Source organism: Tachysurus vachellii, chromosome 6, assembly GCF_030014155.1.
Source record: "Tachysurus vachellii isolate PV-2020 chromosome 6, HZAU_Pvac_v1, whole genome shotgun sequence".
In the NCBI taxonomy this organism is placed as follows: domain Eukaryota; kingdom Metazoa; phylum Chordata; class Actinopteri; order Siluriformes; family Bagridae; genus Tachysurus; species Tachysurus vachellii.
In genome coordinates this window covers 6,297,666-6,312,170 of record NC_083465.1, presented here as the reverse complement: position 1 = coordinate 6,312,170, position 14,505 = coordinate 6,297,666, and the positions used below count along the sequence as shown (strand labels likewise).

At 40.0% G+C, this 14,505-nt stretch overlaps 1 protein-coding gene across 1 annotated transcript in view; it reads left to right on the top strand.

Moving 5' to 3' along the window:
• lrrc1 (leucine rich repeat containing 1) overlaps positions 1–14,084 on the top strand; it is a 40,164-nt gene extending 26,080 nt beyond the window's left edge. Inside the window, exons 8-14 of the mRNA XM_060871897.1 lie at positions 2,679–2,823; positions 3,492–3,610; positions 4,066–4,149; positions 8,414–8,529; positions 10,071–10,240; positions 11,354–11,493; positions 12,536–14,084. Of these exons, the coding sequence (XP_060727880.1) occupies positions 2,679–2,823; positions 3,492–3,610; positions 4,066–4,149; positions 8,414–8,529; positions 10,071–10,240; positions 11,354–11,493; positions 12,536–12,694 (933 nt within the window). The 3' untranslated portion in view covers positions 12,695–14,084. The remainder of the gene's footprint in view (positions 1–2,678; positions 2,824–3,491; positions 3,611–4,065; positions 4,150–8,413; positions 8,530–10,070; positions 10,241–11,353; positions 11,494–12,535) is intronic.
• Positions 14,085–14,505: the final 421 nt, after the last annotated feature.

The following is a 14,505-nucleotide window of genomic DNA, read 5'->3' as shown; positions in this document are numbered from 1 at the left end:
CAGGACCCACCCACTTTTTAAGACCAATAATAATTGGACCCACCTACTTTTACCGTCTCTATTCAGCGCATATGTCTTTTTTTATATTTTCAGAGCGCCGCCAGTCGAATCCATTCTGCTTGAGGAATGCCCTAATAAACTCCATTCCATGTTTTACCTACAGCATTGACCATGCTCCTGCTTCCTGAAATCCATGGGCGTCGGAACCATTATATGTGTCTGGGACAGGACACGCCCACTTTTTATTTACTTCCGACGCCCATGCCCGTGGTTGATTTAATGAACAGCAAACATCATAGACTATTGCTTAAAATATGTTGCACAGCCGCCTGCGACAGACTGGCAAGTTTAGCAGGCACCCTTTCCATTTACCTCAGCGCGTTAAACATGTTTAATACATTTTGCGTTGTGTTTCAATAGTTCTAATTTAAGATTCACTTTTAAATATTGCCTTGTCTTCAGAAAATAATTTAATTTAATAATTGCAGTGTATATATGGTTTAGATTGTTATACCACTAACTGTTAAAAGTACTGTTTGCTACTGCATTAATACTTTTTTTAAGGTTTCTTGTGTTTTTATTTTTCATCCAGTAATGGGCATTTTTGTATTTCTTTACCAGAAACAAATAAATTTTAATATCTATACATTCTTTAGTTTTAAAGGTAGAAAAGAACACCGATATCGGATCGGTATCGGTATCGGTATCGGTATCGGCCGATACTGGCAAACCGCCGGTATCGGAATCGGATCGGAAGAGAAAAAGTGGTATCGTTATATCCCTAGTGAAAACTGATATTTAATCTAATTTTTAGTAAGGTTATTACTTTTATTGATTGATTGATTGTAGAGGAAAACAAAAGGCTTTTGTTCAGGCCAAACTAGGTTATTGACCACAAGCCCAAATACCAGATACATATGATTATAAGTAGATCAACAAACAGGACTGGACACATTGGTCACATTAATCTTAGAAAAAACAATGGCAGCACTAGTATATACATACCGATAATCAGCATTTCTGGGAAATGTTTAATACTGTAGTGAGATTCTGTTAAAGATACTATTAGTATTAGTATTAATGATCTGTCAGTGGATTCTTACAGGATTCTCCTTTTAGACGCATGTTATAACTGCTACTGTTATCTACTGTTGGACAAACGTGAGTAGAAAGGGGCTATGGCTGAAGTTGTGTTGTGATGATGTTACGTGGCGTGTCTCGGCCCAAATCTGAGGAAAATCTGTGGTAATTTCCAGAGAATCTCCAGAGAATATTGTTTCAGCATTTGTGTATGTATAAATGCTATGGCAAAATCTTAGAGGTGTACTGAATAGATTAATTGAATGCTTGTACACATCACTGATCACCTGCCCAAAACCCCCTGGAAAACTCCTCCTGTATGTGTAGGAATCATTATGTACCAGGTAAAAGGATGTATTTTCCTGGGATACACATTAGATTATGGGCTGGTTTCTTGTAGTGTTAATTTCGTCACCTATTTTTAATTTAGTCTTAGTCTTGTGCCAAATGTCCTTGTTAGTTTTAGTCATATTTAGTCATTCACATATCTTTTTTGTTAGTCAAGTTTTAGTCGACTAAAAGTCTTTTCATTTTAGTCTAGTTTTAGTCAAAAAATGTAGTCTTTGTTAAAATAACACATTATTACTGAGATTATTACTGATTTTCATTTCAGTAAAGAAAGTGTTTCACATCTCAAACATTGGTTAAATGTCATAATTACCTGACAAAATACACTTGTTGAATGATTTTTTTGTTGAATGCAAATGTTAAACGTGTCTGATTTTCAGTTTCTGATTTAGGAGACACATTCACAAATGATTAACCTGTTCTGAAGAGTATTTTATTTTAACCAACACAATTCTAAAGCTGGGGCCCAACAGACTCCGACTGAAAACTTAAGTTACAAAGGTTTTTAAAACTGTTTTGGTTGCCTTGTGTCTCATGTTTCTGTTCAAATCAGAAATAAAATAAATATACTCAGAAAAACTGAAAAGAATAGGCCTACTTTACTGTGGGCCTAAAATACAGCATATTTACAGTCCGCGAATCACAAAAGTATCAGTGAGAAGTTGAGAACACACGTTTAAACAGTGCATACACTCGAACTTGACTGCACATCATATTTTTTACTTTATTGATACTGCTTTTAATCGTAATGCAAAGACCGGTCATCGGGACATAAGCTGTCATGTACAGTAAAAGAGCCTGCGCAGCGACAGGAAATATAATTGAACACAAAAAGCCTGACTAGACCAGGGGTGGACTTGCGCTCAGGATTTTTATTTATTTATTTATTTATTTTGAGCGGAGTGTGGACGAATTCTTTCTTGAGCAAGCCGCGAACTCGTTGTGAATATTTTAAAGGCGTAACAGCTGATGAAAAAGCAGAGACAATTGTAGACGAAAATGAAGAGAGATTTTATCTTAGTTTTTATTTTATACAAAACATTTTCGTCTCGTCTTTTTTCGTCAACAATAATGCATGTTAATTTAGTCTTAGTCAGCGTTTTTGGACAGTGGTGCAGTCTTGTCATCGTCTCGTCTTAGTCATGAAAAAAAAGGTTGTTGTCGTCTCGTCTCGTCTGACGAAATTAACACTAGTTTCTTGGAAGTTCTGAACCTGGACTGTGTGTGTTTGTATTCCTGGTTCCTCACAGGACCTAGGCAGCATGAAGAACCTGCTCTGCCTGGATGTGTCGGAGAACAAATTGGAGCACCTTCCAGAGGAAATGGCTTGCCTGCTCTTGCTCACCGACCTGCTGGTGTCTCAGAACCTTATCGATGCTCTGCCAGAGGGGATTGGTCAGTCATTCTCCTCGCAACCTTCTCGCTCACTCTTTAATTACAGTATATTTTATAGCCCCAGATGAGTTAAAATGATCAGAATTCTGTCACGTTGGACATCTGCTTTGATGTGAGAACACAGTTTATTTATTTCATGATGCCATTCTCAGATTCTAATGATCATTAGCATATTCTCATGATTTTAATATAATTAATATATATATATATATATATATATATATATATATATATATATATATATATATATATATATATTTTTTTTTTTTTTGCCTTTATTTTAAATATGGCAAACAAAAAGTACAATATTGATGACTTTATTAGACAACGTCTAAAAGCCAACAATAAAAGCTACATAAAAACAGTTTACATAAAAACTATTAGGCAGTTAGAACTGTAGGATAGTATGATATGATCTGGATATTGGGTAAATACATTTTTGTGAGATATTTTAGATCATATAGGGATCGTTTTAAACAGCACGACAAATAAACTTTAAAGATTGTTTTGGTTCAGTTGCAATAGCTTGACTTGGTTAAACCTACTGACCTACTTTTTTTTTTTTTTTTTTGCCGTCTCTGTACGTGCTTTGAAAATATCTGGCTCGTGTCCGTCAGCTCTCCTGGGACCTTTGGTTTTCGGTTTTAATCCTACCGTCTGCCCCACAGGAAAATTAAAACGCCTTTCCATTCTGAAAGCGGATCAGAACCGACTGATGCAGCTACCCGAGAGCATTGGTGACTGCGAAAGTCTGACAGAACTGGTGCTGACTGAGAACCAGCTGCTGGTGAGCTACACATACGTTTCCACCCTACCAAGTTAGCAGAGTGCAGTGCGCTCTCTCTCTCTCTCTCTCTCTCTCTCTCTCTCTCTCTCTCTCTCTCTCTCTCTCTCTCTCTCTCTCTCTCTCTCTCTCTCTCTCTCTCTCTCTCTCGCGCGCTCTCTCTCTCTCTCTCTCTCTCTCTCTCACTCACTCATTCAGTGTTTTTCATTGAGTTTTAAAAGGTGTACAGACCTTGAAGTGGATTTTAATGGGTCTTGATTGCGCTTAAGTTGTCTGTTAGATTATCACTGACCTCAGCGTCGACCTTAATACTAATACAAGTGCCATCCTTTTATTTCCTGACCTTGAACTTGTACATTTCTCTCATCAACAGCTTAGTTACTTGAACAAGCTGGCTAATAATAACAGCATAAAATATTCAGGTCTGTAGAAATGCGCCTTTTTTCTGCTTTCCTCAGAGTTTGCCAAGAAGCATTGGAAAGCTTAAGAAACTCTCAAACTTCAACTGTGACAGGAATCGCCTGGTGTCTTTACCCAAAGAGGTATGTACTGTTTCACACCACATTTCTCGCACTGTTCGGTCAACCTGTGTGTGATGCTCGCACACGGCTTAGCAGTCTCAATCTGAACACTAGGCTGAGGACAGTTTTCAAATCCAGAAGATAAGCTGTTTTTAACGGTGGCCTGTAAGTGTGTGTGGTTGAATTTACTCCATTCAAACACGTGCATCAGATCCATGGAATTGAATTGAATAACTGAACATTAGGTTTAACAATTCAATTCAATTCAAGTTTATTTGTATAGCACTTTTTACAGTAGACATTGTCTCAAAGCAGCTTTACAGAACATAAACATAGAACAGAAGGAAAATGAGGAATAATATAAAGAATTAATATAATAAATAATAAAACTTGGATATATATATAGTTCGCAATGTGTACTGTATGTGTTTATCCCCAGTGAGCAAGTCTGAGGTGATTCAGGCAGCAGTGGCAAGGAAAAACTCCCTTAAATTGGTAAAGGAAGAAACCTTAAGAGGAACCATGATGTTGTGGGCATGTGGTAGCCTAGTGTTTAAGGTGTTGGGCTACCAATCCTAACCCTTAATTTGCTCAGCTGTATAAAAAATGAGATAAGGGCGTCTGCCAAATGCTGTAAATGTAATGTTGATGTTCTGCAACAGACACATTTCCTCTATGCTGTTCTACCAAATACCAGTGCAACACACTGACACTTTTTACCTAGCTAATGCTGAGCAAAGCAAGCGTAAGCAATCCTAATGGCATCAGCGATAACCTTATTGCGGATGCTATGAGCATCTCGCCTATGGAAGTTCAAAGCCCTTAATTGGGGTTGCTCAAGAAAAGGACGAGCCAATTTCCACTAGTTTTCTCTCTCTCTCTCTAGCTTGCTGATTGCTGTTTTCTATGAGCTGATTGCTCATAAAAAACTGGATAAACAACTCTCTCTAATGATCCACGGTCTGTCACTTGGGTCAGAAAACTGATTGATTTTTTTTTTTTTCTTCCAAGGGAACCCAATTTCACATAATCCACATCTTGATCTCCCAGGACCTGTATTTATTGACTAATCCAGACTTGCTCCTCACTCTCATACCTTTTTATGCTTCTGCTACTGAATAGAGGTTGAATGTTTGTAGCGATTATATGGGATTATCACCGTATCCAGCAGTTGAACTGAACGTAGGGGGACGTAAGTTTGTAGCAAAGTCAACCATCCTTCAAACAGGAAGGAGGATATTAAAGAAAATTGCTTTCACTGGGTACGTCTCAGCCAGCTGTGCAGTTCAGTAGTCAGGGCACTGAGCAGGGAGTCCACTACTTTAATGAGGTCATATTTTCTGAAGCCTCTCAAATGATTGCTTATGTTAGAGGTTTTTAACTTTATTTGAAATTACATGGTTTGTTTCCGTCTAACGACTATACGTCAATTTAAAAAAAACAACAACAATTTACTAGCCAACTTATGGCCTTGCTTGAACAACCATGACAGAAAATAAATAATGTAATCATGTTGCCAGGAATTGAGTCATCAGAGTCATGGTTCTTACCCCAGAGCCTGAATTCGGCTACACTGTAAACCGATTCACCATCTAGGGATCTGATTGAGACACACCCAGAGTTTTTCCTCAATAGCTTCCTTCCTGTTTGGAGGATAATTAAAGGGAATTTCGGGCATACGAGGCACAATCGTTGCTCTTTTTGATGCTGTTGTTCAGGATGAAAGTGCGGTTATGGAAAGAGGATTCAATGCAACATTAACTCTATCTATAAATGGATAAAAACGCACTCATTGATAAGTTAAAAGTGTAATCAGAACCCTGTAACAGATAACGCATCATGTTTATCACTTACCTGTTACACTGTTAAAGTAAATCATCAGCTTTATTTCGATTCACTTAATATATTTCTAATCGGAAAAAGCCCAGTGTGAAGGAGAAAAGCCTTCGTCTGTCAGTTTAAAACGAATTACTGAATACTTGCTACATTTAATTGGCTTTAATTTGCCGTCCAGCCCTTACCATCCAACTTGACTCCCGCTATTCGATTCCAACTGATTGAAAACATGAACGCTCTGCAATTAACAGTCCATTAGGCTGCCAACATGACGTGAAGTTCACACCATGTGTCACCTCGGCTGCTTTTAGAGAGCTGTGTGTGGTGTGGTTTCTGTGGCATGACCTCAGCGCACATAGCGAGGCTGTCCGTAAGTATGTGCGCTCAATCGAACTAACAGGGTTTTTCTTGTCCTTGGTGTCGACTAGTCCTGTACCGGTTTAACCTATTTTCTACCTTGTTTCATATAATATGTCACGTCATGAAGCTGAGGCTGTATTCCCTTGCCAATTCTCAATGTATTCCTGACCTGTTCTTTCTGTATTATAGTGTTTGTATTGGTGGAAAGCTTAGGAATAGCAGTAGAAACCGAACAGAAGTTTGGTTATTTAGGTTTGTTTGGTATCTAGAACATCCCATTCCAGTTGGTTAGAATAAGAATCGGTCTTCATTTGCTGTTCTAACAGCCTCCATCAATCTTAGAAGACTTTCCAGTAGATTGTGTACGAGCGTGGCTGTTGGGATTCATGCGTTCAACTACGAACGTTTTTCCAAAGGTCAGTGCGGTTGAGGCCACGGCGCTTCATGACCAAGTCATATCTCATATCAAAAACAGCCGAACACGCACGAATACTACCGCAACGTCCCGATCTTTCAGCTTGAAATTTGTTGATATTGAACGTTTGCACGTCTCAGAAGCTGAAATCAGTTATTTTGTGTTTGGTTTATCTAGAAAGTTATTGAAATACAAGCAGATCGGTTAACATCTCGGTGCCTTTAGGAGAGAAATGTTTACAAGAGAACAAGCTAACTGTCTGCACAAAATACCAAACGATTGTGGGTTAAAACGATGCTATTGATTCATAAAGTAATTAAACACATAAAGCAACACACACTTGATGCACATTATTGTTCTTCATTTTTTAAGTTGTAGAAATAAGTTTTTTGTAATTAATTAAGAGAAGCTACACCTCCATCTTGCTCGAACGCATCCGATGTCGTAATTACGACATCCTGACTCGGAAATATGAGCTTCCGAGGAGGATTTGACCACTCAGGCTCTTCAGGCCACTTGAGTTCTTTCACTCGAGCTTTGGCAGACCATTTATTTCTTCACAAGGACATTTGTTATGCCGGAACAGGTTTGGACTACTTGGTTCCAGTGAAGGGAAATCTTAAAGCTGCAGCAAACAAAGATATTCTAGACTCTTGCATTGTCCTTTCATACCAGTCTATGTCATGTATAACGTTTAACATTCAATCATGTTTTGTATAATGACTAATCTGTCACACCATGACATGTATTGTGGCCGCTTTGGTCATCCCTGCCTCTCTCTCACGTAGCTCCAGTGTGCCTGGGAGAAGCCAGGGCAAGGCTGTGGTTAATGTGCAGTCTAAAAGCCCTTTCTCAGACTTGGAACAATAGCCCAGTGTCAAACTGATTCAGATTGTGTGGTGAGTGTGTTCAGCGCTCGGCTGTTTGTCTGACCTCACACGGTGTCTCCACGCACCACACGCTGGCACGTTTCCACACACCATGTACTCAGTACTCAGGCTTCAGATCAGTTTTTAAAAATATAAGAGAGATATCAGGTATCAGTGTTGCATTCCAAGATCCAAGTAATTCCTTTAAATCCTTGAACACTCCTGACCTACTTCTCCATTTGATGTGGATGAGATTTGGCTCGTTTTGACGAGTCGGTCACATAAGCTGCTTCGGCTTAAGAGTTACAGGTGTGTGTGTGTACTGTATATTCTCAGTGTGTATAAGATCATGTCAGGCTCAGGCGCTGGAAGGTGTTTTTCTCTCACTGCTTAGCTGTCTGTTAATGCCATGCTATAGATTAGCACTAATTGCTTCTAAAATTAGGCCTCGCTAAAATCAGCCCCATCAGCGGGGTATAGATCGCACACCAAGACTCGCATGAGCACAGCGCTGCTGTTTTTGTTACACTGTGTAATCCAGTTATAAATTCACATGCTAAATAAATTGAAATCTTCTTTCTCCAGGTCTGTAGTAATGGCACTTAAACCTGGGATTCTCAGGAAAACCGAACACCTTTAAGAGGTTAACCCCATGCTCCTGACCGATTTGCCCCCGATTTGTTTTTTATTTTTTTATGTTCATCTCTCTAGCTCCTGTTGTTGTGCTTTTTTTCTGTCGTTATTATTTCTGACATTTTTGTGTATCTGTTTTTTTTTTTGTTTGTTCTGTTTTTTTCCCCCACAGATAGGAGGCTGCAGCAATCTGAACGTGTTGTGTGTGAGAGACAACCGTCTGACGCACATCCCCGCTGAACTTTCACAAGCTACAGAACTGCATGTTTTTGATGTGTCTGGAAACAGGTAAGGCAGTAAATCCCAAAATAATTCACCCCGACATCAGAAACCGTGCCTTCTCTCCTATATAGACACGTCTAAATGCTCTAGTGGGAAAAACACATAGCAGTAAGTGGTATAAAAATTGGGTTTTATATCACATACTTGTTTCTTCGTTATTGTGAAATTATGCGACTTATGAAGTGAGAGAGGGGGGCACGGTGGCTTAGTGGTTAGCACGTTCGCCTCACACCTCCAGGGTTGGTGGTTCGATTCCTGCCTCCACCTTGTGTGTGTGGAGTTTACATGTTCTCCCCGTGCCTCGGGGGTTTCCTCCGGGTACTCCGGTTTCCTCCCCCGGTCCAAAGACATGCATGGTAGGTTGATTGGCATCTCTGGAAAATTGTCCGTAGTGTGTGATTGTGTGAGCGAATGAGTGTGTGTGTGTGCCCTGCGATGGGTTGGCACTCCGTCCAGGGTGTATCCTGCCTTGATGCCCGATGACGCCTGAGATAGTCACAGGCTCCCCGTGACCAGAGGTAGTTCGGATAAGCAGTAGAAGATGAATGAATGAATGAATGAAGTGAGAGAGACAGAATCATTTTAGAATCAGATTTGAACTCACATTAAATACCAATTAGTGTTCTCCTGCCATCAGTTAAGTGACTGATTAACCCTAAATAAAGCCCAGCTGTTCTTGGAGGATTTTTCTGAGCCCCGTTCACACTGCAGGTAAAAATAAAAATTGGGCAGTGGCCCAAATCTGATTTTTTTTGGGGTCAGGTGACCAGGTCAGACTTCTTCAGGAGTAGTGTGAACACTCAAATCTTGCCCAGATCTGATTTTTTTTTCAAATCAGATTCAGACCATTTCCATATGTGATCCTGAATCAGATCCAAATCTGATTTTTTCCAATGTGGCCGCAGTGTGAACAACCAAGGCGGATTTGACGCGACTTTTACGTCAATCTACATCGTCATTTGTCACAATTATGCGCCGGCGAGTACGCACACAAACGTGACTACGCCTACAAAATGGATCAAATAATCAAAAGTTGCCCTCGACATCCGAAAATTTTCAAAACACTGCGTCTCTGTGCTGCTATTACACAAACATTTAGAAAGAAAAGCGAAAATGCTTACTTCCTCCATAACCTCGCCAACTTTAGCGCAACGGCGTGCTGCGTGTGACGTCATTGTTATTGTTTGTTTGCGCATGCGGATCAGTTCGAAACAGCAAACAGTTCACACTGGTATCTGATATAGGCCACATTTTAAGGTTATGTAATGTGAACAGCCAAACAAAAAAATCAGATCTGAGCAAAATATCCGAATTGAGCATTAAGACTTGCAGTGTGAACGGGTATACAACTGACTTACTAGAGGAATTAGACTCGTCGCTTGTCAGTGCTTCTAGTTAGTATTTGTTCATGCTTATCTTGTACTCATGAAGGGAAAAAAAAAAACAACCCGCCAAACGTTTTCCCGGTTTCCTTTTCCTGGGACTCGGCTGTACGTGTCATTTCCTGTGTTTGTGAAGGTCTCTGTCGTCTCCCGTGTTCTCTGCAGGCTGACTTATCTGCCCATGTCTCTCACCACGCTGAGGCTCAAGGCTCTATGGTTGTCGGAGAACCAGTCCCAGCCGTTGCTCACGTTCCAGACAGACGTGCATCCAGACACGGGCGAGAAAGTGCTCATCTGCGTGCTCCTGCCTCAGCAGCCTTGCGAGAGTGAAAAAGGTGCTTAACGTGTCACACCACACGAGCGCTACGCTTCATATTTAAATACATGCGATAATACATGATGACTTTTAAGTGTTTACATGTTCATGTACAGTCATGATGAAGAGTCATGAACGGTCCCTAAACCGCTGCACTTAACTAAATTCTTTAAAGGAATTTATCTACCATCTTTTCATATAAAGAAAACTACTTTCATATGTGTGACGCTTGATAAGCAAACAGAGCCAAAAATCTCTGTTCTGGTTTGACACTTTTTCTCTCAGCGCATGAGCTGTTTTCTATACACCGCCCGACTGCACGGCTTAAAGAAGCTTATCTCTGCCTAAACACACTCGTCGCTGTTAAGCATGAGCCACGCTGGCATCACATCCACCGCTGTGTACTGACGAGGCTCCACAATTCTTTCCAGATATCTTTTTTTTTTTATTATTTTTTTTTTTATTATTGTGTTATTTATATTTTAGGGGCAGTCAGGAACATAAAAGTAGTACTGATGAAGCCGAGAAGCAAGTCAGCCACCCCTTTACCTCTCCTGGCTTGCAATTGTGTTTTCTAGTTTAGGCGAAGGGATTACGGTCGTTTGTCCTGACACAGGCTGATGAGGGTGGAAAACCCATGGAGGCTAGGTCACTGTGGGGGGGAGGGTAAAAGAGAATGGGGGAGGGGTGTGTGGGCGAGCGAGAGAGAGAGGTGATGGAAAGGGAGAGAGAGAGATGGATACAGAAGGCGAGAGTGAGAGGGAGCAAGAGAGAGAGACACACAGAGCGTGAGTCTATGAGAGAGTGGTAGACAGTGGTAGAGAGACAGAGTGAGAGACACTGAGAGACGAAGACAGAGTGAGAGAGATGAAGGCAGAGTGTGAGAGAGATAATGAGAGACAGTGAGAAAAACAGAGAGAGAGAGAGAGAGACCGACAGACAGAGGGAAACTGAGGGAGGGAGGGGGAGAGTGAGAGCGAGAGCATAAAGCCTCTAAATAAGTCAGGTCTTCACTGCAGGAGTTTTGGTTTGACCTTTAGCCCAACACATGGTGTAGGGAGAATCATTTTGGGAAATAGTTACGAGACATGATGTTGGAAAGTAAGTGTGTGTGTGTGTGGTGTGTATGTAGGCTCTGATAACTTGGCACGCTGCGGCGCTCTGGAGAGTCTCGTGAATGACGTGGCTGACGACACGTGGGACAACAGGGCCATGAACAGAATGAGCACCATCCGATTCCTTGACGACGACGATGACGACGACGACGAAAAGGTGAGAGAAATGTGAACTGCTGCTCTGTCACATAACTGAGCTTCTACATCCATCTACTACTACCGTGTGAATTGTAAGGCTGATTTTCATGCATGTTTTTCTTTTTGTTTTTTTAACTGTACGTTTAATAAAAACGCAAATTTGTTGGAGAATCTGGGGGCACGGTGGCTTAGTGGTTAGCACGTTCACCTCACACCTCCAGGGTTGGGGGTTCGATTCCCGCCTCCGCCTTGTGTGTGTGTGGAGTTTGCATGTTCTCCCCGTGCCTCGGGGGTTTCCTCCGGGTACTCCGGTTTCCTCCCCCGGTCCAAAGACATGCATGGTAGGTTGATTGGCATCTCTGGAAAATTGTCCGTAGTGTGTGAGTGAATGAGAGAGTGTGTGTGTGTGTGTGTGTGTGTGTGTGTGTGTGTGTGTGTGTGTGTGTGCCCTGCGATGGGTTGGCACTCCGTCCAGGGTGTATCCTGCCTTGATGCCCGATGACGCCTCCCCGTGACCCGAGGTAGTTCGGATAAGCGGTAGAAAATGGATGGATGGATGTTGGAGAATCTTGTCATGCTGAGTCAGGGTTCTAAAAGTTTACGGCAAACTCGAATAAACAAATGCGTAATTACATAAATAGCACAACAACTAAGTATGTAAATAAACACCCCAGTGAAAGGACGGCCACTGGCAACACATTCCTGCTTAATGTGTTAAATCTAAACATGTTAATCTGTCTGAATACAGTAGCAACCCTGTGGGTGTGTGAGAAATCTGAAGCTGTTCACTTGGAACAGTGTGATTTTTATGCCTCTATAATTTGACTGATTAATTCATAATCATGCAGCTGTACGCTTATGTATATTAGTGTGTGTGTATTTATAGTCATACTATAGGTTATTAATGAAAAACGTGCTTAAAGATACTGTTTCTGTTATTTAATTTCTTATATATTAAAGCACACAGTGATCCAGATGTTCCACATGACTGTGAGAATAATAACCCGGTGACTCGCTGACAGACAGCCGACAGTGACGGTCTTTCTTTCCCGGTTGTTTAGGGAACACTACTGCGACGGGCCACGCCGCACCCCGGAGAGCTGAGGACCATGAAGAAGGTGGTGGAGAATCTCCGTAACGACCTGAACGCCGCCAAAGGCCTGGACTCCAACAAAAACGAGGTCAATAACACTGTGGACCGACTGACTACATCCGTCTGACCACTTTTTTACCTCTGAGATGGCCCAGTTCCCCCGTCGTGCCCTGTCTTCCCACAGTGCTACACCTCACCCTGTGCCTTCTTTATTATTTTTTTATTTTAAAAAGGTTTTTCCTCCCTTGAATGTGACTCTCCTTTTTTCTGTGCTGGGTTTGTCCTCTTCTCTCCTTCATCTCCTCAGATCCTCAATCAGGGAAAGACCACCACGATAGGTGCCTTTTTTTTTTAATTTTATTTTTTTTTTTTTATAATGTTCAGAGCAATAATCCATGCAAGAATGCACAATTATTATTGGTTTTAAATCTTTGTTTCCTCAAACACTCAACTAAGTAGATGCACTACGTTAAGTCTTGTACTACGTTAAATGCTGACAGACGCTCCAACTATATTGATTATATATGACACTATAGATATTTACATTTTATTTTTTTATTTAGATTTTTTTTTTTTTAAACACTGGGTGGATGTTTATTTTGATGTCTTTTTCTCCTTCTTTCTCCAAGTTATTCGGGACATGTTGAACCCAGGCTTTTATTTTTTTGTTTTGGGGACCTACTGGTTTTGAAATTGTTGTATAAATCTTTGTGAATATCGAATTTTTTAATTTTTTTATTTGTACTCGTGGCAGCTCAGCTGGTGTTTAAGCCTGGAGGGGACAAAAGAAAAAAAAAAAACGGATGTATAGCATATTTCTTAATCATTTTTTTTATTCCTGCAAATTTTGCATATATGTGGTTTTACAAAGCAATTGAACAAAATGTTTTAACGTCTTATGCATACAGCAGATTAGTGTATCGGAGGTGCGTGGCCTGCTTCGTATTAATTTTTTTAGATGTGTGTGTTCAATAATCAGCAGTGACATTTAAATATGAATAAGGGCTACACACAACATTACCAACCTTTTCTTTTTAAACTGGAACCTGATCATTGTGTCAGCATCAGTGCCAATTTTATTTTTGGATGTTACTCTGTGTGGAAATTTGGTACAATGATCCCTTTCGCTTATCTTTGTTTTAAGAATTGGGTTTGGTTTCCTTTTAAAACGCACACACACACACACACACACACACACACACACACACACACACACACAAAATGCACTTTTGCAAGACTCTTAAATTATAATTGTATTGATTTTATCAATTCTATGGTACACTACAAACTTTTTTTTTTTTTTCTTTTTTTTTTTTTTCCCCTTCATTATATTTTCTACACCTACAGACCAAGGTGTTGAAATGCTGATTTTATTTAGCATTTCTTTTTTTTATTCTTTATTATATTTTTATGTCCGTGATAAAGCTGCACAAAAAATTGATCTGAAATAGATTTCTAGGTCTTTTATTACTATGACTTCTAACCACTGATACAATAAAGTGATTTGAGCAAATCGATGCACATTGTCGGTTGTTTTTACAACAGGTTCTGTTTCCTTTATTCGATTTCTCTACTAAATGATTCATTTTCTCCCTTAATATCACAAACGTAAGGGTAAGTTTGGCAGAAATCTAAAATAAATTAAAAACAATTTAATATTTTACTTGATAAGCCTGTTATTTTTTGATGAAAGTATAAACTATGCTCTTTTAAGATTGAAGAGTTATTTATCTATGTGAATGTTATATTTGCTTGGTTATTTATTTAATTTCTTAATTATTTACCTATTTAGTTATTTAAAGGTTTTTCTTGTTGTTTGTTTTATTTTATATTAAAGATGGTCGCACATTTTAATATGCAGAGATTTTGATGGGCCTTGAAGCTTAATAGCAGCATGGCCCAAGCGACCATCACGTCACATCACAACACATCCAAATT